The sequence below is a fragment of the Peromyscus maniculatus genome, chromosome 2 (genome assembly GCF_049852395.1).
Source record: "Peromyscus maniculatus bairdii isolate BWxNUB_F1_BW_parent chromosome 2, HU_Pman_BW_mat_3.1, whole genome shotgun sequence".
NCBI classification, from domain to species: domain Eukaryota; kingdom Metazoa; phylum Chordata; class Mammalia; order Rodentia; family Cricetidae; genus Peromyscus; species Peromyscus maniculatus.
Genome location: NC_134853.1, coordinates 154,817,237 through 154,841,004, shown reverse-complemented (window position 1 = coordinate 154,841,004; position 23,768 = coordinate 154,817,237). Strand labels below are relative to the sequence as shown.

The following is a 23,768-nucleotide window of genomic DNA, read 5'->3' as shown; positions in this document are numbered from 1 at the left end:
GAGGTGGGGAATCCTGACTCCTTTGATCTCAGACTGATGTGCATGGGGGAGATTAAATTACATGTTCTAGATAGGAAACCTGGTTATTAAAGCAGGTTATTTGAATGCCCAGACCAAATTACACTAAACACACTTAGTAAATAATGTAGGAACTGCAAACAGTCCCAGCCGAAGTGAGTCTCTAGAGAGAGAGAGGAAGGAATAGAGAAGGGGGATTTTGTTTGTTTGTTCTTTGAGACAGAGTTTCTCTGTGTAGCCCTGGCTGTCCTAGAACTTACTCTGTAGACCAGGCTGGCTTTAAACTCAGAGAGCTGCCTGCCTCTGTCTCCCAACTGCTGGGATTAAAGATGTGAGCCACCACCGCCTGGATTTGAGAAGAGAGGAATTAAGCTAGCTCTCTCTCTCTCTCTCTCTCTCTCTCTCTCTCTCTCTCTCTCTCTCTCTCTCTCTGGTAGTGCTAGGGATCAAATCCAGGGTTTTGAGAATGTCAAGGAAGTGCTTTACCCCGGAGCTACAACCTCAGTCCTGGAGAGGAAATCTCAAGTCTTTAAAATATATATCAACAAACGACATTACATGAACTTCATTTGAGCCCTGATATTTTTAAAGATTTATTTCTTATATATGCACATGGGTGTTTTGATGTCTATCACCACTTGCATGCAGTTTCCGAGGGGTCCAGAAGAGGGCATCTGATCCTCTGGAACTGGAGTCACAGAGGGTTGTGAGCCACGGTATAGGGACGGGGAATTGAACCTGGGTCCTCTGAAAGAGCAGCTAGTGCTCAACCATCTCTCCAGCCCGAGCCAGTTCTTAAAAATGAACTGTAATGCTCGCTTCGGCAGCACATAGACTAAAATTGGAATGATACAGAGAAGATCAGCATGGCCCCTGCGCAGGGACGACACGCAAAGCCGTGAAGCGTTCCATATTTAAAAAAGAAAGAAAGAGAAAGAGCTGCAGCTGGGTATGACGGCACACATCTATAATCTCCGTACTTGGGAAACTGAAACTGAGGTAGGAAGATAAAGTTCCCTGTCAAGGAGAGTCCCAGGCCAGTTTGGGCCAAATAGTGAAAGCCTGTCTCAGCAACTGAGGGCTGAGAAACAGCTCAGTCGGTAAAGCGCTCACTTCATAAGCATGAGGATCTGAGTTCGAATCCCCAGAACCCATGTAAAAAGTCGAGCGTGAGTGGGTGGGGTGGAACCACAAAGCACACTCTGTTTAAAAATATCATAATGGAAGCCAGGTGATGAGGTGTATGTCTTTAATCCCAGCATTTGGGAGGCAGAGGCAGGAGAATCTCTGTGAGTTTGATGCCAACCTGGTCTACATGGTGAGTTCTAGAACAGCCAGAGCTACATAGTGAGAGTCTGTCTAAAAAAAACAAAAAATTATAATGGTATCATATAGAGTTTTTTAATTATATATACACACATACACACACACATTATAATGGTATCTAACACATTATATGCCATTTAAAATTTTTAATAAAAGCTGGGTATGGTAGTGCATGCCTGTAATCTTGGGATAGTGAGATGGGAGGTAAAGACAGATCCCTGAAATCTAATAGGACAGCTAGCCCAGTCCACACAGTAAAGTTCCAGGCCAATGAGAGACTGCCTCAAACAAAAGGAAGACACTCGAGGACCAACACCCAAGGTTATCCTCCAACCTCCACACGTCATACCATCCACACATGTGCACACCATCATAAGAGCGTGTTCACTCATACACATCCACACACATAAAAGTAAAAGGTCTTAGGACAACACTGAGTAATTGACGATTTAGGGATATTGGGATCTTGTTGAAGTTTGGAGGACAATGATGATAACGTAGTTACAGAAACAGCATCCTTGCTGCTTAGAAAGGCATCCCTAACTACTGAAGGATGAAATGATAAGATGGGATCTGTTTCCAAATAAGACGAGTGATCCCAACATGGTGACATCTGCACTCTCAGGACTCAAAGGTAGAGGCAGTTGGAGCAGGAATCCAAAGCCATTGTTGAGTATGTAGTGAATTTGAGGCTAACCTGGGCTACATGAGACCCTGTCTCAAAAAAAAAAAAAAATAAAATAAAATAAAATAAAACAGAAGACAAATCAAAATAAACGAGAATTGGAGCCAGGCACAGTGGCACACGCAGGTGGTATGGACCAGAGAGGAATAGCAAGGGGTGGACGGAGTTTGCCAACTTAATGTTTCTGTGAATGTTTTAAGTTTCCCATAAAAAGTAACAGTTGGGCCAGGCAGTGATGGTGCACACCTTTAATCCCAGCATTTGGAAGGCAGAGCCAGGTGGACCTCTGTGAGTTTGAGGCCAGCCTAGTCTACAGAGTGAGATCCAGGACAGGCACCAAAACTACACAAAGAAATCCTGTCTCAAAAAAACCAAAAAAAAAAAAAAAAGTAAAAGTAAAAGTTGGGGGCTGGAGAGATGGCTCAGTGGTTAAGAGTACTACTCTTCCAAAGGACCCAAGTTCAATTCCCAGCACCCACATGGCAGTTCACAGCTGTCTATAGCTCCAATTCTAGGGGATCTGACACTTTTCATACAGACATACACGCAGGTAAAACACAGATGCACTAAAAATAAATTTAAAAAAGGAAAAACTGGGGGGCTGTAAGGTGAAAGAATAAGACACTTGTTGAAACCAGTGAGTAAGCTAAGGGTAGGCTCAAAATTTTCTACAAAGCAAACAAGGAAGACAAAAGGGCTCTTGGGGAGAGCAGAACTGAGGGCTGGCTGCCCGAGTAACCTGAAACTCACTCAGCGCCTTCAATGCTGCACGGTGAGCTGGCCCCTTTCAGCTTTCAGTAAGAGAGAATGGAGACTGGGAGATTCTGGGGCCCAGGCCTGGTGGGAGGGTCCCAGGGGAGACTAGGAGGGACCGAGGCAGCCCTTGGTAGAGGCGGTCAGTCAAGGAGTACAAGGTAGAGAGAGGAGACCACTCCTTGCCTGGCCTAACCCTTCTCAGGCAGGGTGATTCTCACCCCAGTCCCTAGTCCCCCTGGGCTGCCGGCTCCGCCACCCAGTAAGAATGGCAGTCTCAACCACTCTCTTCTCAATGAACTGTGTAAGGCTGACCTGTGGCTCCTGTGCAAGTGAGCTGTGCTGTCCATGTTGGGCACTAATTTTGCTCCTGATGCAGCAGATCCCAAGGGAAGCTTAGAGCCTAGAGAGCCTGGGTGACTGGTACAGGAACAGAGAGGGTAAGGCTGGCCTGGAAACGTTGCCAGCCTCATACTTCTGGGGTAACCCTAGCTTAGCTCCACTGCCAGGGGTGGACTGAGGGCCCCTGGAAAACTGACCCGGGGGTATCACAGTCATGATGAGTTCCTGCCATCCTCAAGGTGCAGGGGTGGGGGGGGGGGTGGGGGGGAGGGGATGGAGGATGAGGCTCTGTCCCTGTCTCAGTGCTCACAGCTTAGGTAAAGACAGCATACCCGTGATGAGGTGCCGGCTAAGGGCTGAGGATGCTTGGCAAACCCAGGGCCAGAGCACAGAGCAGCCCTGGGCCCACCTATGGGAAGCGATGCATCATCTTAGATCCTAAGATGAGGAGCCACAGACTGAGCAAAGCAAGAGAGGACTCTAAGGAGGGTCAGGCACCCCTGCCAGATGCCCCAGAGCAACAGCCCGAAGAAGTGTGAGCAGTCAGGCCCCCCAGAGCTGAGCCTCTGGCTGCACAGTGAAGACCCCCAGGAGGGTAAACAGCAGTGAGTGGACGTGTCTGTCCATCGCTGCATGCCGGGCTTTATTGCCAGCACCAGGCCCACTCTGTATTTCTTGTGGAGTCCTTTCATCAAATGCAGGTTTTATAGATGAGGAAACTGGCCAGCTGGAAGTTATGGCATGTGCCCAAAGAAGGCCTGCAACCTAGACGCTTAGCCAGACAGGCAGATTCCAGGGGCCAAGCTTTAACAATCCCCTGGGTTTTACCCTACAAATCATGGAGCACCTAGAGGGTCTGAACATGGTCTTGGGGTAGAAAGTTGGGCTCCAGAGGGCAGCTGCAGCCAATGCCCAGGGAGGAGACAGGGAATGCTGCCTTGTCCCTGGGGCAGGACGGGGTGACAGGAGTACAACCACTCAGGCCTGGAGCAGATTCCAGGAGGAAGGACGCAGACTCCACACTAGCTGGAGAGCCCGCACCCTGTAAAATGGGCCACTGGCCCACTTGAGGGCTGTGGCTTTGGGGCAGGGGCTCTGCAGTGCCTCGCTCTATCAGTCACACCCTGTAGGTAGTGATTAGTCTCCCCATTTCACAGAGGAAGGAGGGAGGGAGGCCAGGGAGGCTGGGCAAACGAGTTCAAGGTCTCTCACTTCCCCGCCCCAGCAAACCATGAGGCAAACCCACAGGGTAGGAGCCCCGTCCTCCTCTTCTTCTTCCTTCCATCTCCTTTTGGGGGAGGGAATCTTTTATAGCTTAGGGATGACCTTGAACTTCTGATCCCCCCCCCCCCCCCCGCCTTTACCTCCAGAGTGAACCCAAGGCTTCGAGCATTTGAGGAAAAGACCCTACTGGGCTTTTCTCTAGCCCTCTCCTCTCCCCTCCATCCCCTCCCCTTCTCTCCTTCTCTTCTCTCTCTCTTTTGAGCCGGAGCCATACTCTATAACCCAGACTGGCTTCACACTCATAGCAATCCTCCTGCCTCAGCCTTGCACATTCTGGGATAATCAGCATGTGTCACCACACCCCCACACCGGATTTCCCAATCGTCTTTTCTGAAGAGCACCAACTCCCCTAACGGGGACGTCTTCAGAGGCAACACAGGCACACAGGGGACCAGCCTCCCAGTGCACGTGTTCAAAGCTGCACGACCAAGTGACTTGGACCGGAGGCTGGAGGGGATGAGGTCCTGCCCCCTCTGTGTGCCCAGAGAAAGCTCCTTCTCCTTCTAAACCTCAGTTCCCTCATCTGCAGTTTAGATCGGACAGCTGTGAGTTCTTAGGCCCATTCCAAGGGATTCTTGGGACTCAGCTGAGTTCACGACGCCCTGCAAGGCTGCTCCAGCCTGGTCAGCCTCAGGACCACAAGCCCACCCGTGACTTCACCCAGTGTCCCTGTGTCCTGGGCCTGCATGTCCCCCTGAGCAGTCAGAGGTCCTTGAGGAGAGCGGAGTTCGACCCTCTGCCTCACAGGCCCCTATGAGATCCAGGTCTGGCCCGTAGGGCGGCTTTGCCCTGTCTCCCCCACGCCTGGGCCTCCCTCTTCAGAGCCCCGGAGCTGGCGGTGACAGGGAAAGCCTCCTGCTGGCTCTGCCATTTATTATTTCAGGACTTTAGCGGCTTTCCTTCCTGCGAGTACGAGTACAGAGTCCGAGCCTGCCCTGTGCCCCCAGACACCCCAGATGGGGCCTCTGCGGATGGTTCCTAGCCTGGGCAGCAGGCCAGCCGGGCCAACTCAGTCCCTCCACTGCCCCTTGAGGGGTAGCTGGAGGCGGAGAGGAAGAGGGTCTGCAGGAAAGGAGCCACACCCTCCCCCACACGGAGGCCTCAATAAACCCCAAGTTTCCTGGCTGGGATTTTCCTCAGGAGACTTCTCGGCAGTGATGAGCTAAGAGAGCAAGAACTTTGCTGGACCGGTGGCTGAAGATTCCCGAAGATTCCCAGCCGACCCCTGGCTGCCGGCCCTGGATTCCACCCAGGCGAGGGAGAGAGCCTGGCCTGCTGGACAGAACAGTAAGAGATCTGGAGCCTGGCGCCCTCTGGCCTCGACTGGTAGCCAGGACAACACCCACCCCTGCTCTTCATCAGGAACCCCCTCGGGCACCAGCCATGGAGCGCTTAGCAATCTGTATCCAGTCACCACCTCAGCTGCTCCTTCTGCCTGGAGGACTCTTCTTCCTTCTGGAAACCGTCACCTCTCCTGACTCAGCGTGAGGGTCACCCCAACTCCCACCACGGCAAAGCTGACCTGCCCTGGCTTTTGTCATTCAGTGCCAGCTACAGGCTTTATCCCTAGCCCTTTCAGTCCTGTGTGCCGCACACGTGACCTTGGGGGCGAGGCTGGAAACAGAGGGAAGGGAGGGCCTCCTCTGTGTGTGTGTGTGTGTGTGTGTGTGTGTGCGCGCGCGCGTGCACGGGTGGAGGCCAAGGAAGGGCAGGGGTGCCCTGTCCTGCCACTGTCTGCCGATTCCTCTGAGACAGGGTCTCTCACTGAACCTGGAGCTGGGCTGGCCGCCAGTAAGTCCGTCCCTGTCTCTGATTCCTGCGGTGCTGGGTGACAGGCGCTGGCGTGACCGCGCTCAGCTTTTTATACAGCTGCTAGGATCTGAACTCGGGTCTCAGGCCTGTGCAGCCAATGCTCTCACCCACGGAGCCATCCTTCTGGCCCCCTCATTACTTTTGTATATGCTTCACCCACCACCAGGGTGTCCATTAATACCTATGAGATGAAGGAATGATCGAATTAATTAATTAGTCAGTTAATTACTGTTATCAAGGCCCCACAGGAACACAGAAAGGCAGCAGGGATTAAGAACTCCATTTGTCATAGTCTGATGTCCAAGTTTGGGGTCCAGTCCTCTTAGCTGTGTGATGTGAGACAAGTGACTTAACCTCTCTGAACCTCCATTTCCCATTATCAAGTGAGATAATGATGGTACCTATCTCAGAGCACTGAACCCCTTCAGCATTTAAGTGACTGCCTTGGCGTGCTGTGCATAGGAAGGGTTTCCTAATAGCTGTCATTGTCCTGTAGCTGCTTTTTTAATGTCCCCAGGCTTCCCAGGAAAACTACCTAGAGTGCCAAACAAAACTAAACAAATAACAACAACTAAACAAATGAATAAACAAACACTGGCGCCTCCCTTGAGGCCTATGACCTCAAGGACCCTGGGGACAGCATGAGGAGCCAGGCATCACCAGCAGAGGCAGGAAGCTCAGCTCTGGGCCAGCTTCCCAGGTGCAAATCCTGGCTCTCCACTTTCTGCTGGCAGAGTAGCCAGATTTAGAAAAATAAATACACAACACCCAGCTGGATTTACATTTCAGACAACGGATGAACAACTTGGAGGGTGACGTACGGCCCAGATACTGCAAGGCCATCCTGTATGCTACCTGGCAATCCCGCTTGCTACCTTGTCCCTCGATGCCCTGGTAGGTTCCTTCTGTGGGGAATCACCCAAGTGAGTCTGTGGAAAACACTTTCTACACTGCCTGCTCCCTGTGCTAAGCTAGGCAAAGGGATGGACTTTAAAAATGAAATGCTGGCCGGGCAGTGGTGGCGCATGCCTTTAATCCCAGCACTCAGGAGGCAGAGCCAGGTGGATCTCTGTGAGTTCAAGGCCAGCCTGGCATACAAAGCAAACTCTGGGACAGCTAGAGCTATACAGAGAAACTCTGTCTTGAAAAGAAACAAACAAGGGGTTGGAGATTTAGCTCTGTGGTAGAGCGCTTGCCTAGCAAACACAAGGCCCTGGGTTCAGTCCTCCTCAGCTCCCGCGGGGCGGGGGGGGGGGGGGGGGGGGGGACACGACAAACAGACAAAGGCTCCAGGCCTGGCCATGCATACCTATAATCCTAGCACCTAAGAGGCCAAAGCAAGGAGATCACTGCAAGTCCAAGGTCAGCCTGGGCTACAAATGAAGACCCTGTCTCAAAAATCCTAATAAAAAGATGGTAATAAACAACAGACAGGTTCCATACTTCATTCACTGTCCTCTAAAGCACAGAGCCCTTTCTGACCTGGCGCCAGGTCACTCATATTCACGCATATTCACTGGTACAAGTTGCCTCATCCCTGTTACAGACACATGTAAGTGTCTGTCTGTTATGTGCTGGGTCTGTGATGAAATCCTCTCAAAGAATTTTGTTAGCATGCTCTCTGACTTAGGCATGGGGAACTGGATTCTGAAAGGTTAAACTATTATCTGGGGTCATACAGCCAATAGCAAAATTCAAAGCCAGGTCCGTCTGGCCTCACTTACTGATTGCAAATGGATACGTGGGCCATAGGTTGATCATGCTTTCAAGGACGGCGTCCTTCCCTACCAGATGGAGCCCTTGTCTGGTCACCTCTATGACCTCAGAAACTGCCTTTGTCCCCATGGGTGTTCTGTAAATATGGTTTAATGGGTCACTAACCTCTAGTGGGCATTCAAAGCTTTCTGATCTCCTATCACATTGACCGCTCGGCCACCTGGAGAATTTCCAGGCGGCTCCTGCTCAGGCCTCGCCCCTGGGAGACTCTGATTCCATAGGGTCAAGGTGGAGCCCAAGGTATCTGAGGTTCTTCAAGCTCGTGGAAGGTTGAGAACAAGAGCAGAAGAACCTTCAGCAGCTGCTACCTGACCAGCCAGCTCAGTCCTCCAAAGTGCCTCTGGTGGCTGGAGAGGCTGAAATGACACCCCTGGGGCCTGCCTGGGAGCCTGAGGAACCTGTACGCTCTCCTGGAAACATCTGCCTAAACCCTAAGTGATTGAAGGCTGGGGATGTAGCCCAGGTGGTAGAGGGCTTGCCTGGCATGCGTGAAGCCCTGGGTTCAATCCCTAACACTCTTCAAACCGGATGGAACATGTTTGCAGTCCCAGCACCTGGAGATTGAAAGGCAGGAAGATCAAGAGGTCAAAGTCATCCTCAGCTACATAGCAAGCTCAAGGCCAGCCTGAGCTACAGGAGATGCTGTCTCAGGAGAATAAATAGCAATGGCTGGAGAAACAGCTCAGTCAGTAAGGCACTTGCTGGACAAGCATGAGGACCCGAATTCAGATCCCTGGCACCCACATAAATAGCCAGGCTCACAGTACTTCTGTGAGGTAGAGACAGGCAAATCCCTGGAGGTCATTGGCCAGGCAGGCAGCAAGCAAAACCCTATCTGAAAATACAAAGGGTAAGAGCAATGAAGAAAAGACGTCTGAGGTTAGCCTCTGGCCTCCCACACGCACATGTCCAAGTTCACCAGCACACACATTCACAGATCCACAACAACAAATGCCACAGCCGCCCACCACCGCACTCACCCTCCTCACACACATCACTCGCACATGCTACAATTAAAACAAAACCAGATGATCAAACTGCCTTTGAGGGTGTTTCTTCCTTCCAAAGTTTCAGTTTCTCTTCCCAGCTCTACCTTGTCACTCCAATGACCAGAAACAGCTGGCATCAGCCAAGGAAAGTACACACTCAAGGCTGAAGTACGCAGGACAGACTTGGAGACCAGGCTGAGGCCGACCTTCTCACCCCAGACAGAGGCAGTTAGCTAGGAGGGGCCGGGCTGGGCTCCCAGATCCCCAGGTCTCATTCACCTCTCTTCACTCTCTTCCAAGCAGCAGACTAATCTCCTGTGACCTGTGCACATCTCTCCAGCACACAGGAGAACACGGCACCAACCCTGTCCACACACTCGCCGCCACTGACCTCCGCAGTGCCGAAGCCCTTGGTGGTTTCCCTATCTGCTTATTTAGCTACAGAGGCACCCCGGCAGCTGGCCATGCCTCCCTCCTCCAAACATTCTCCCAGCTCTGAAGTCCTGCAGTCAGTCTCCAGGTCCCTCTCTACTTCCTTAGAAGCTCCTTTTCAGTCTCCTTCATTGGCTTCTTCCACTATCTCTCCAGACTTCATCTCCCCAGAGCAATCAATGACCTGGGCCCCTGCATTCCTCTCCCAGAGGTGATCTCACCCATTTCTACCACTAAGATGGATGTAAATGAGATGCACAGATTCAGGGACTTTGGGAGTCCTGGGTTATAGACTCCCAGACACCCTATACACTGGTTAGCCCGTGCCAAGGACATCTGACATCATGACACAAGTCTTAGCAGGCCATGTCTCATAAAAGGCAAAAAAACCCTGAGTTCTTGCTTTTCCAGGCTCCCCTGCACCTAGGCTCAGTTAATAAGAGGCTCTCACTGTGGGTCTGAACCAGAACTACAGAGCACAGGAAGTCCATTCGTAGTGCTGATACACATCTGTAGTGGCAGTGTCCCAGGAACAGTGACACCTCAAGCTGTGGCATTTAGTGCATGGCGCAGTGTCCTGCCAACCTGGCTCTGTGTGTCCTTTTTGGCTGATCTCTGCCTGCTGCTCAGGCCCGGTTCTCCAGCTCTGGGCACTTCTGGGAACTACTGAGTTTCCATTCAAGTGAGTTCCTATTCTGCTAACAGCCCAGGTGGGGGTGTTGCTAGGGCTCACAGTAAGATGCCTAAGACATACCTACCATATCCCACTGTTTGGGCCTGGTGTGTGTGTGTGTGTGTGTGTGTGTGTGTGTGTGTGTGTGTGTGTGTGTGCGTGCGCGCACGCGCCTGTGTATACAAGCCAGAGGATGACACTGGGTGTCTTTTTCAATCATTCTCCACCTTATTTATTTTAGTTTTTGGTGTCCTGGGACTCACTCTGCAATCAGGCTGGCCTCGAACTCAGAGAGATCAGGCCACCTCTGCCTCTGGGGAATGCTGGGACTAAAGGTGTGTGCCACCACTGCCCGGCTTCCCCACCTTAGTTTTTGAGACAGGGTCTCTCAGTGAACCTGGGGCTCACTGATTCAATAGACTGGCTGTCCAGTAAGCCCCAGGGACCCTCCTGCCTCTCCTTCCCCAGCCCTGGGATTACAGGCATGCACTGGCAGGCCTGGCTTTTTATGTAGGTACTGGGGAGTCTAAATTCAGGTCCCCATGCTTGGGCAGCGAGCACTTTACCTACTAAGGCATCTCCTAGACCCCTCACTTGTTGACATAGTTCTCTGTGTGCCTTGTTTTGTTGAGGCAGGGTCTGATTCTGTAGTCGAGGCTGGCCTCAAAAGTTATGGTCTTATGGTCTCTGCCCCATGAGTACTAAGTTTAAGTAAGACCTTGTCTCAAAAAAGCAAAACAAGTCAGGCATGGTGGCACACGACTTTAGTCCCAGAACTCGGGAGGCAGAGGCAATCGGATCTCTGTGAGTTGGAGAACCGGGGCTACATAAATGAGATCCTGTCTCAAAATAATAATAATGAGTAATGATGGTAACAATAATAATAGTCACACACACACATACACACACACCACAGCAAAACCAAAGTTACTAACGTTGCCTATAAGCTTCATGTGACCTACCCTGTCTATCCTAACTCATCGGGAATGCTATGACCCCACACAGCTCCCCTCCCCTTGACCTCTTTTCAGTATCACAGACAATCCAGGTTCTTCACTGCCAGAGGACTTGGCTGGAGCCGCTCCCTCTAACTGAACAACCCCAGCCCATCGTCCTCTTTCTAGTTTTTATGTGTTATTTATTGATTACTCAACCGATACTTTCTAGGTTACGACAAGGGGCTGGGTGTAGAGCTCACAGCAGAGGACGTGTCTAGTACACATGACACCCTAAATTCAATCGCTGGCCACACCGAAAATGTGAAACTGGGAACATAATACCAAGCTTAAGAGTCTAGTCTCAAGGAAGAGAAAATATATTCTATAAAGAAACCCGATGTTGCTGATGATCTTTAATTCCAGCACTTAGGGGGCAGAGGCAGGCGGATCTTTGTGAATTTGAGGCCAGCCCGGTCTACAATCGAGTTCCAGGATAGCCAGAGAAACCCTGTCTCAAAAAAACCAAAAAAAAAAAAAAGAAAGAAAGAAAGAAAGGAAGGAAGAAAGAAAGAAAGAAAGAAAGAAAGAAAGAAAGAAAGAAAGAAAGAAAGAAAGAAAGAAAGAAATGAAACCAAATGTTAATAAAATAGTTACGCAAATAAACATAAATTTTAACCGGGCAATGGTGGTGCACGCCTTTAATCCCAGCACTGGAAAGGCAGAGGTAGGTGATCTCTGTAAGTTTGAGGCTAGCCTGGTCTACAGAGCTAGTTCTAGGACAGCCAGGACAGTTCTAGACAGCTACACAGAGAAATTCTGTCTTGAAAAAAACAAAATAAATAAATAAAAGTTTTATCTGTGGGAAATACAAGAAAGCTGAGCAGCCAGGCCAGCTGGAGGTCACCACAATGTTCTAGGAGGAGCTGACAGGTGTGGCCCAGGAAGCAATAAGGAAAAGTCGGCAGACTGCAGACACACAGCCGGCAAAACTCATGGCCCTTGGTGAAAAGAGTGTCTGAGTCTCCCAGCTTGTGCCCCAGAACCTGGCAGCCGGCCGGAGGAGTCGCGAGTGTGGTCTAAGCAAAACCTCTGCAAACTAAGCTGGGCGGTGGTGGCGCACGCCTTTAATCCCAGCACTCGGGAGGCAGAGTCAGGAGGATCTCTGTGAGTTCGAGGCCAGCCTGGGCTACCAAGTGAGTTCCAGGAAAGGCACAAAGCTACACAGAGAAACCCTGTCTTGAAAAACCAAAAAAAAAAAAAAAAACACCTCTGCAAACCACTGGACATGAGTCCGGGCTGGGTGAGTCACTGAGAGCCCTGAGGTAACTGAAGCCATGGGCAGGACAGTCTGGAGAAAAAGACAGCAGGAAGAGAGATGGTGACCCAGGGCCCAGCCTTAAGGAAGGCCTGGACAAGAGGATGAACTTCCTGCCACCTGCTACCATATGCAATTGCTGTTGAATTTGCTCATCTCTTGCCTGGTTCACTTCTCCGGAAGAGACTGCCTTTAGGACAGCGACTGCATCTCTCAGCAAGAGAGACGGATTTTCCCAGCACCCACCACACAGCTTGGAATGCAGAGCCATTGTGAGACCTTTGGCAAGGCTGCCTCATCTTGTCCTTGGTCAACATGATTGGGTTTTTAATCCCCAATGCTCAGCAAAGAGTCCGAATGTCTAACTTGCATTCAAGGCCTTCAGAGATGCCAAGCATCCCTTAGCATTCCAATGGGATAATGTGTAACTGCTCTAAACAGGGAGGCACCTGGCAGCATGGGCCTCTCCCCAGAAGCCAGACTCCGTCAATAGAGAGAAGCTTCATGGACCCTGTCCTCCTTCTTTAAGAAGGGCCCTCCTCCCCCAGGGTAGAACTGTGGCCATGTTTACCCTGCCTGCGTCTATCCCTCCGTGACCTCTGTTGAACGAGGGGTGGAGACCCAGCTTCTGTCATCAGTCCAGAAGCTGGGCTGGGCTGCCAGGAACTTGGAAGTGGGACATGAGAGACTGGCTGGGTTACCTTCAGACACTGGACCAGTGAGGTCACATGACCATGGGGACTGAAGCTGCACTCTCGGGCCTATGTAATGAGAAGGGAGCAGAAGATAATCGGGTGAGACAGAGTGGGAGAAGGTATATGAAGCAGCTGCCTAAGCCCCTGAATTCTCCCAGGCCACATGGCGACTTCCTGGCTTCACTGTTCAGTTCTGAGAGACACCTCTAATTCTTTAAGACAAGTTTCCTTTCCACAGACACAGGCTTGAGAGGGTTCCTATTTTCTACAGTCTCCAGGATCACATAATCTTTTTTTGTGTGTTTTGAGACAAATCCCTCTATTACATCACCCTGGCTGTCCTGGAACTCGTTCTGTAGACCAGGGTGGCCTCGAACTGCCAGAGATCGGCCTACCTCTGCTTCCCCAGGGCTGGGATTAAAGAAAGACATGTGCCACCACACCCGGCCTGCATAATTTTTACACTAAAACAAAGAGACACACCATGAGGCCAGTTGTGAGAATACTAACACTGGTTATGCTGTCGTTTTGCTTTTTGGAACTGGACCTAAGACACTGAGCCATATCCCCACCCTGAGAATATTTAAAATTGAGAATGAGATCTTTAGCCAGACGAGGTGGCACACATCTATAATTGTGACATTCAGGAGGCTGAGGCAGAATTTGAGGCCAGCCTGGGGGTACACAGCAAGGCCCTGAAAGAAAAGAGAAGTGGGGGGGAGGCTGGAGACAGGAAGAGGGAAGAGAAGGATACCTGTAGTTGGTATGTAAAATGAACGGAAAATTTCTTAATAATAAAAATAAATAAAAAAGAAAGAAAAGAAATTCTTTCAGAAAACCAAAATCACTGGGTGCAGGGGTGGTAGTGCACACCTGTGATACCAGCATTCAGAAGTCAGAGGTGGGGATTATGAATTTTAGGCTAGCCTGGGCTAGACCCTGTCTCCAAATAAACGCACGCACGCACGCACGCACGCACGCACGCACGCTCTAAGGAAAAGGTCATTTTGACTCCATCAGAATTTCAACTATGCACTGTCAGACATGATATAGATTTTAGGTAAACATTCTCCTAACCATGACCCTTCCCCCGTCCATCAGCTCCGAAGATAAACACTGGGAGCGTGCACGTGTCCACAAAGACTGCCTCTTGCAGAGCACAGGTCAAAATGGTCTCCTGACTTCTTGAGATGCTTTCCTCGAACCAGTCCCTGAATTCGCTCCCTTGCGTTCTCCACTAAATCAGGCTCATCTAGTCTTCTGCCTGGAAGTTGAACTTCCTCCAGGAAGGTCCCTGTGTTGCCCTGGTCCTCACTGGCTCACCCCAGCTCTTCCTTTGGCCTCAGACAACACTGCTGGACACTCAGGACAGCTCCTGGCATTCCTACTTGTTACCCTAAGATGTGCTGCATGTCCTCATCCAATCAGCAAACCAAAGAAGGATCATGATGTCCTCCTCAGTGCCCAGCGCAGAAATGGCACAGAGGATCGTACAAAACATGGCCGCCAGCCAGACCCGCCAAGTCACACACGGCAACCGCTTTATTTTCCCTGTGAAAGTCAATGGGACGATGGCTGGGGGGGGTCCAGGATGGAAGGGGCTGTCTGATGCAGGGGTTATTTTCAATACTCTCCCGTGCTCCGTGCTGCACGGAGATCCACAATGAAAAACAAACAACCTTTAAATCCAGTGAGGTTAAGCAGGGGGGAATTAGGAGACTCGGTTTCAAGATGAAATAACTGAGGTTTAGAGAAGTTCTAGAGGGAGACCAGGCAGGCCAATGTCGCAAGGAAGAGGACAGGACCAGAGGTTAGGACAAAGAGGGAGAAATGCCAGCTGCCCCACACACACCCTTGCTCCGGGAGTTCAGGCAGTGTCTTGCCCTCTCTGTATCTTTCACTCTCTCTCTCTCTCTCTCTCTCTCTCTCTCTCTCTCTCTCTTTTTTTTTTTTTTTTTTTTTTTGAGACAGGGTTTCTCTGTCTAACAGTCCTGGCTGTCCTGGAACTCGCTTTGTAGACCAGGCTAGCCTCGAACTCACAGAGATCCACCTGCCTCTGCCTCCCAAGTGCTGGGATTAAAGGTACGCATCACCACCGCCCAGCTTATTTCTCCATCTTAAATGAGAGGGATTTGAGCTGACTGCACTCTCACAGGGTACTCCAGCCTGCACGCTCTTGGTTCCTATGACCTGTCCCAGGTCCTTCCCAGTAGGGTTGACCAAAAATGGCCGCAAGTCCCAGGACAGAGTCCCTAGTTACTTCCAGGAAACCACCTAGACCTGGAAGCCTTGATTTGGGAAGCGACTAGAGATGGAATCCCAGAGTTAGATTAGTCATACCCAGTCCTGGAGGAAGGAAAAAACCCAGTATCAAACGGCATGTAAGCACAGTATAATAATAGAGTGATTCGACCACAAAACCAACCAGAAAACTCCAGCAAAATCTAATTCAAATGTCAGACTTAACTTTGGGGACACTGGAATGCAGAAGAGAAAAGCTGTGCTTGGGGAACCCATGTCTTTCTGTTGAAATAATTAAAAAAATGAAAGCTTGTAAGCGCATGGATCTGAAGGTTAAAAAGGTTGGCTTTTGTGTGGCCTGCCCTGGGGCAAATCTGAGCCCCTACCAGAGCCCATTGGATTTCTAGACTCATTTCGTCTCCCAACACAAAGTGCTTAAACACCAGGTAGGGTCATATGCGCAGGCACATGCAGTCAGAGCAGTCCCTTCTGCTCTGACTCAACAGTCTAATGGACAACAGGATGGCAGGTAAAACCCCTAGAGATGTCCTGGAATGCAGAGGCTCTGAGCCTACCCGAAGGAGGCACTCCTGAGGACAAGGCTAAGGCTATGGGGTAGCATTTCCCTCGAAGCAGCCAGTGAGATACCCGCATTTGTGAGTGGACTCTAAACCAGGGCTTCTGCTCAAGCCGTCCTAGCCTCACTGGTTCTTATCTTCATAAAGACATGGACTCCTAGTCCAGGTGTGGTGTGCACCCCTGTAACACCAGCTCTGGAAAGGCCAAGGTGGGAGGACCCCAAGTTTGAGGCCAGCTTAGGCCATATGGCAAGACAGTCTTAAACAGCAACAAAAACCAAGAAGTATTCCTACTGTGTGCACAAGAAACGAAGATCCAAGAGATTGCTATCCAAAGAGATCTGTCAATTACCTTGACAGTAATGTTCCCATCTTTGCACACATTGCTTCCATGATCTCACAGCTCTATGAGGTAAACAATTATCCTCCACTTTACAGGTCAGGTCACATGACCATGTCCACCCATCTTGCAAACTGCAGGGCCAGGGTCTGAACACAGGTTAGCACCCCTGGAAATTGACGGTCTTTGTACAAGTCTCTGTCTTCCTTACCAAGGAGGAAAGAGTCCAGACAGAGGGCCAGCCAGTCAGGGGAGAGGAAGAAGGGAGATTTCCTAAGACCTCAGCTCTGAGTAATTTTGTGTAGCTTTGTATCTGCCACACAGTAGGGGCACACTTATGGTGAAGGGTGGGGGGCCAGGGTACTGCTGAAGTCCAAAATGCCGCCCCAATTTGGGGCATCTTCTGGAAGAGGGCTGGGGTCACAATATCCTCCTCTGGCCGCAGACCACAGGCTGTCTGCTCCAGCATATTCTTTACGGACAAAAAAACTGTAGCGAATTCAGAGAAGAGGAATGAACTCCAGTGAGCATGGGAATGGGGTGGGGCAGCCTACAAGGGCGAAAGAAAGGGCCTGGGACACTTTGCCTTGGAAACACAAGAGAGGGGAGGAGAAAGGAGTCTGTAAACTTGCCCGCGACAGCCAAGGTGAGCCCCGGCTCCTGGCGCCTTCCCATTCACATTCATTCCACAAGGCAAGCCAAGTCTCAGAACCAGAGGCCAGGAGGAGGGGGTCTCCTCTCTCCTGAAGCCCGGGAGAGGTAGCTGATTCAGGACTGAGCCTGCTTCTCAGAAAGGGAGTGACCTAGGGGGCTGCATATTTGTGGGGCTCCAACAACGAAAACACAAAGCTGTAAGCCACTGAGCAAATACACATATGATGGGCAGGTCGCCCAAAGTATTTGAGAGATGTGCCCCAACATGTAGGAGTCTTTATCGAGGTGACCCCAAGATCACCCACAAAGTCCCTCTTCCCAGCTCCACCGCGAGGACGCAGATGTTTAAGATGAGCTAGGTTCCCGTAGATCTAGTAGAGGCGAGTTTCTGGAGCGCCGCAAAGAGCCATCGTAGCTCCAAGCACTCCTGCAAAGGTCAAAGCCAGGCCCCGAACTGACGTGAGCCCCCTCCCGCCTCGGCCCCTCACCTCCTCCCGTGCCAGAGCCGCCCCCCGGCACCGGGGCATCTTGGTGGCGAAGGCAGCTGCCCCGGCTGGGGAGCTGAGGTCCTCCGCGGTGACGGCCAGAAACTCCGCGACACTGAGCTGCTCGGGCATGGCGGGCGCGGGGCGGAGAGGCCGGGGCTGCCTGAGCCGGGCGCGGGGGACGCTGCACTTAACCGCGCTGGGCTGGCTGCACCGCGCAGGGCCTGCCTCCACTACCCGCAGCGTCCCTGTCCTGGCCTCCTCACGCCCTGCCCCCTGGCCCGCCCCGCCCCTAACTTCCCGGTCACGCCCCGTCCACTAGCCTTTCTCTTCGGCCACGCCCCTGGCTCGCTCATCTAACTCCCTGGCCACGCCCCCGGCTCCCTAGTCTAGCTCCTTGGCCGACCCCCAGCGCCTTGCCAAACTCCCTGGCCACGCCCCCATCGTGCTTCCCTAACTCTCCGGCCACACCCCAGCCGCGCCCCTAGCTCCCTGGCCACGCCCCAGCCCCGCATCGGCCCCTCTCAGCCCTGCCTCCAGGAGCTGCAGTGGGGAAGAGCTTTCCCGGGATCCGGCTCTCAACTCTCAGGCCCCGCCCCCAACCCGCTTCCCTTACCTCTTAGCTCCGCCCCCAAGGCCTGCCGGACGCATGCCCGCAGCCTGCCTCGCCGGCCCCGCCCCCGCGGCCCTGCAGCCTCCAGCCCCGCCCCTAGCTCTGTGCCCCGCCTACCGTGCTCCTGCTCTCTGGGCGGTTTGCTTCTTTCTATTCGTGCGTGCCTGCTGAGGTTAAAGGCAAGGTCTGCGCCACCAGGCCATTTACGATCTCCGCCGTCACCTAGCTGTGTGCCATTGAATCATTTGCCTCTCTGGTTTTTAAAAGTAATTTATGAGTTTGGGGTCGTGCCATAACCTAGAGTATGTTGAAGTAGGAACGGGAGAGGGTCACGCTCATTTTAGGGACACAGAACAGCTCAGGTTTTTGTTGTTGTTTTGTGCCAGATTTCTTAATTCCACCTGTGGCCGGGGGGCCCTTCCCTTGCCCCGGCGTCCAGCTACCTTCCTCATTCATCTCCTTGGGCTCTCTCAGGGGTTTCTTCTTGGTACCTTCACCGTCCAACCTGGCGCCTGGGGCCACTTCGCCAGACCAGATCCTAAGTGCCCCAAGCAGCTGCTTTGGACTCTGCTCCACGCGGACACCTTCAGCCTCTGGGACGCTCTCCTTCTTCATTTCCTTCCTGGATCTCTGTGCTGGCTCTTTCTGGTTTAGTTTTGTTTGCTTGTTTTTCCTTTTGTTTTGCGACAGACCTTCCTCTGACTGCTGCCCCCCCCCCACCTCCGTCTCTCTCTCCTTCTAGTCACTGACTTCCTTAATGTCTGTCTCCACTAGGCACACACTCCTGCCTCAGGACCTTAGAACCGGCCTCTTCCCCAGTCCTGGAATTTGCTTTCTCCAGATTAGCTTCTGCCCGACTGCCTCCCTCTGGGTTTTGTTTGATTTTGAGTTTTGCTTTTCAAGGTTTAACTCAAATGTTTCAAATGTAACCATAATGCATATCCTGGCCACTGTGTTTAAAACGAGTCACCAGCTGCCTCCCTCACCCCACATCCCACATCCCACATCTCTATCATCTGTATCTTGTTTGTTTGTTTGTTTTTCCTATCCAGCACTTTTAGTATGCTAGGTTTGGGGTATGAGTTTGCTTTTTTTTTTTTTTTTAATGTGTATGGATGTTTTACCTGCATGTATATCTCTGTACCGTGTAAATGAAGGTTGGGTGCTCTTGGAAGCCAGAGGAGGGCATCCGATCCCCTAGAACTAGAGTTACAGATGGTTATGAGCCACCATGTAACTGTTGGGAATTGAACCCAGGACCTCTGCAAGAACAAATGCTCTGGGGGCTGGAGAGATGGCTCAGTGATTAAGAGCACAGACTGTTCTTCCAAAGGTCCTGAGTTCAATTCCCAGCAACCACTTGGTGGCTCACAACCATTTGTAATGATATCTGGTGCCCTCTTCTGGCCTGCAGGGATACATGCAGACAGAACACTGTATACATAATAAATAAATATTTTTTAAAAAAAATTTAAAAAAAAGAACAAATGCTCCTTACCCACCAAAAGCCATCTCTCCAGCCCCTTTAATTTTATTTTTTTTTAATTTACAATTTGTGTCCGGGCGGTGGTGGCGCACGCCTTTAATTCCAGCACTTGGGAGGCAGAGCCAGTCCGACCTTTGTGAGTTCGAAGTCAGCCTGGTCTACAGAGCGAGATCCAGGAAAGGCACAAAGCTACACAGAGAAACCCTGTCTCGAAAAACCAAAAATAAATAAATAAATAAGTAAAATTTACAATTTGTGTGTGTGTGTACTCAAACACATGTGTACGCATGCATGACATTGAATTAATGAGGTCAGAGGACAACTCTCAGGAGTTGGCTCTCTCCTTTCCCACGTGGGTGGCAAGGATTGAACTCAGGTAACCAGGCTTGACAGCATTTTATATAGACTCAGACTTACTGTGTAGCTGGATAACCTCAGACTCCTGACCCACCTGCCTCCTGAATGCTAGGATTGCAGACGTTTGCCAGCTTACCTGACGCTTGCTGTAGGCTAGCCAAACACCTCTGAGAGCCATCCAGGACGATAATTGTTTCTTTTCCTTTTTTTTTTTTTTCTTTTCTTTTCCTTTTGGGATAGAGTTTTGCTATGTAGCCCTGGATGGCCAGGAACTCACCGTATACACCAGGCCGCTCTCAGACTCCCAAGAGAGCTGCATGCCTCTACTGGGATAAAGGCATGTGCCGTCATGCCTAGCACATGCTGCTCCTATGTGCCTCCATCTCCTGCTCCCCTACTACATGTAAGCTCTGTTGGAAAGGGAAAGGGTGTTGTTCTGGTTAGGGCTTTGTGGGAGACCAGGCTAGTGTCCAGAGGCACAGACCGCCTGGATTGAATCCTGTCTTTGTTCTCTGCCTTAGGTAAATAGCTCCATCTCCATGGACCCCAGTCTCCTCTTCTCTCCTAGGTGGAATGAAGGTGCCTCCCCTCCTAGGGTGGGCAAAAGGAGTAGAGGATACAATGAATGCAGGGTTTAGCCACAGCATGCCTTCGCCCGTGTTATTCATTGTTCCCACAGCTGATACACAGTGAGTATGCAATGAACATGACATGGCATGCCAGTTTACATGTGCTCAGGGTCAGCCGATCCATGAGCAGAAAGGGCAGGATTCGAATCCAGGCTTTTGGCTGCCATGTGATCTGCCTTCTGGAGACGGGTTCCAGGCTCATCTCCAGGCCGTAGGTAATTCGTATCTTTCGTGTAAATGAGTGAGAACTGAGTTCGGGGTAGGGATGGCAGTCAAGAGGACCCCTGCCCTGAGGATCCGAGCTAGGCTCTTATCCACCACTCCCAGTGCCTTCCTGATCCAGTGTGATCTGCCCCTTCAACCTCTCAGGAGAAAGAACACACCTCCACGGAGTTCCCAAGGGCAGCAGACCGCCATCTGACTGACCGCCCTTGTCACCCACCTGCCCCTTCTGCCTGCATCATTTTTCCAGTTTCTTTTCAGCTTCACGGCTCAGATGCCATACACTCTACTCTGAGAAGCCTAACCCTCGTGTCCTGAGATGTTTTAATGCCCTTTGCATAGGTTCTTCTGTTTTCACAAACCCACTAAAGAGAAAATGGGGAGCACCAGATTTTAACATGTCCTCTGGGGCTGGGGAGCGGGCTCAGCAGTTAAGATCACTCTGCGGCTCGGACAGGGGACCAGGGTTGAGTTCCCAACAACCACTTCAGGGTGCTCACAGCCACCTGTAACTCCAACTCCAGGGGATCCAACACCCTCTCCTGTCCTCCCCGGCATCTGCACACATGCGCACATATCTACATACAGACACATAATTTAAGAAAACAAATCTTTTTAAAAGAGGGTATGCATGTCAATCCATTCACACGACCATAGTTCCTAAGAAGGGGATTTTCGTGTTGCCAGGGCATGAAATAATAATAAAAGTGAAATAATTTATTCAAGATGCACTTTGTGTTGGTTCTTTCCTAAACTCAGTTTATACAATCCTCTCAAAATTAGCTCCCCACGTGGTCCACTTTGTTGTCTTGTTTTTCCTTCACATTCTGCCTGCCAAGGTATAGACAGAAGCCCTCCCTCTCTGCTCAACTACCTGCTCCCTAACTTCCTGGCCTCAAGTGTTGTGAGGGGTTCCCGTCCAAGGAACTGAAAAGTGCCCAAGAGTTGATTACAGTCACTTTCCAGGGCCCTGTGGTCTTTGTATGTCCTCAGCTCAAGCCACTAGCTGAGCCTAATCTTCAAATTTCAATTCTGAAATTCCCTTAAGAGAGAATAAACCGTGCGGTGGTGGCGCACGCCTTTAATCCCAGCACTTGGGAGGCAGAGCCAGGTAGATCTCTGTGAGTTCAAGGCCAGCCTGGGCTACAGAGTGAGTCCCAGGAAAGGCACAAAGCTACACAGAGAAAACCTGTCTCGAAAAACGAGAGAGAGAGAGAGAGAGAGAGAGAGAGAGAGAGAGAGAGAGAGAGAGAGAGAGAGAGAGAGAGAGAGAGAGAGAATACTCCCAGCCTGAAAGAGACACAAGAGCTTAATCCCTAAACTGGTGTCAAGGCGCCACCTAGCGGTGGGCATGCCCAGCCGGCACAGCGGGAAAGCGAGACACAGTAGCCTTGAGTGCCCACTAGGGTGTGCCAGACTTCTGTAAAGCTGGAAGGAAGGACACACACTCACAGAGCAGAAGCACAAACCTTCCCGCATACACAATACAAAGGCAGTTCCCAGAGAACAGTGTGAATGGATTAGATACTTCAAAACCCAGATTCCCAAAGGGTCAGGGAACCCATGAACAGCTGGAACCTTCTAAACTTATTTGGTAGGCACATAAAAATGTCTGACATGTGAATGTGTATCAGGACACATCTGCACAGCTAGGCGCTACCATAGTTCTTAAGAAAACGATTTAGGAGCCAGGCCGTACGTAGTGGAACAAGTCTTTAATCCCAACACTAGGGAGGCAGGCAGATCTCTGAGTTCTAGGCCAGCCTGGTCTACAGAGTGAGTTCCAGGACAACAGCCAGGGCTACACAGAGAAACCTTGTCTCAAAAAAAACAAAACAAACGAACAAACAAACAAAAAAACAATAAACACACACACACAAAAAAAAAATAGGATTTAAAGTCAGCAAAGGAGAAAGGCACCTGCTTTCTGCCAAATTTGGGAAGCAGAGGCAGGCAGGTCTCTGAGTTGGAGGTCAGCCTGGTCTACATAGAGAGTTCCATGCCAGCCAGGGCTACATAGTAAGACCAGAGCTCTAAAACAAACAAACAAAACCAAAAAATTATCGCTGTGGGGGCTGAAGAGATGGCTCAACAGTTAACAACACTGGCTGCTCTTCCATAGGACCTGGGTTCAATTCCCAGCATCCACATGACAGCTCACAGCTGTCTGTAATTCCAGTTCCAGGGGATCCGACACCCTCACACAAATATATACAGGCAAAGCACCAGTGTACATTAAATAAATAAATAAATCTTTTAAAAAAATGATCACTGTGAAAGCCTGAAGCTCTGAGTTTGATCCCTGGAACCCTTGTGAAGCTGGAAGGAAAGAACAGATGCCACAAGGTTGTCTTCTGACTTCCACATGCATCACGCATGCTTGTGGCACACAGGTAACATGTACATACACACACACACACACACACACACATAATTGTAGCAGGAATCTTAAAAGTTCTTATTAATAAAATCAAACCTGAGGCCAGTTATTGGGGTCCATGCTGGTAGATCAGAGAGACAGAACAAGCCATAGCTATCTCACCTCGCTGGATCCTCAGCTCGTCTTGTCTCCACAGACTGGAGGCCTCTGAGTCCTTATCCGGAATGGGTCTCAGCTGAACTACTGCTCAAAAGCCTGAATGCTTAACCAGCCCAAATCTAGTTTCTGGTCCTCACGCCTTGTATATCTTTCTGCTTTCTACCACCACTCCCTGGGATTAAAGGCTGGCTTTCTGGGATTAAAGGTGTGTGTCATCATGCTTGGCTATTTCCAATGTGGCCTTGAACTCACAGAGATCCAGAGGGATTTCTATCTCTGGAATGCTAGGATTAAAGGTGTGAGTGCCACCATTTTCTAGCCTTTGTATCTAGTGGCTGTCTGTTCTCTGACCCCAGATAAGTTTATTAGAGTACACAATATTTTGGGGAACACAATACCAACACACATAATAGTAACTAAATTTTAAGAGAAAGATGTTTATGATGCCTTTTTAATTTTTAAAAAGGATTTATTTTATGTACATGAGTGTTTTGCCTGTGTGTATATATGTGTACCACCTGGGTGCCTGATGCCCACGGAGCTCATAAGAGGGCATAAATCCCCTGGAACTGGAGTCACCATGTAG

General features: G+C 50.6%; 1 protein-coding gene and 1 non-coding gene across 3 annotated transcripts in view; one reads left to right on the top strand and one right to left on the bottom strand.

Annotated features, from left to right (window-relative positions):
* Positions 1-17,922, bottom strand: part of Asap3 (ArfGAP with SH3 domain, ankyrin repeat and PH domain 3) — a 43,429-nt gene extending 25,507 nt beyond the window's left edge. Inside the window, exon 1 of one of the 2 annotated variants that reach the window (XM_076565410.1) lies at positions 17,340-17,922. In XM_076565410.1, coding sequence (XP_076421525.1) covers positions 17,340-17,468 — 129 coding nt within the window. In that variant the 5' untranslated portion in view covers positions 17,469-17,922. The remainder of the gene's footprint in view (positions 1-17,339) is intronic. The other variant, XM_076565411.1, reaches the window with a different exon arrangement.
* Positions 830-936, top strand: LOC121827684 (U6 spliceosomal RNA). Its single transcript, XR_006070002.2, has one exon. It is a non-coding gene; the product is annotated as a U6 spliceosomal RNA (small nuclear RNA).
* Positions 17,923-23,768: the final 5,846 nt, after the last annotated feature.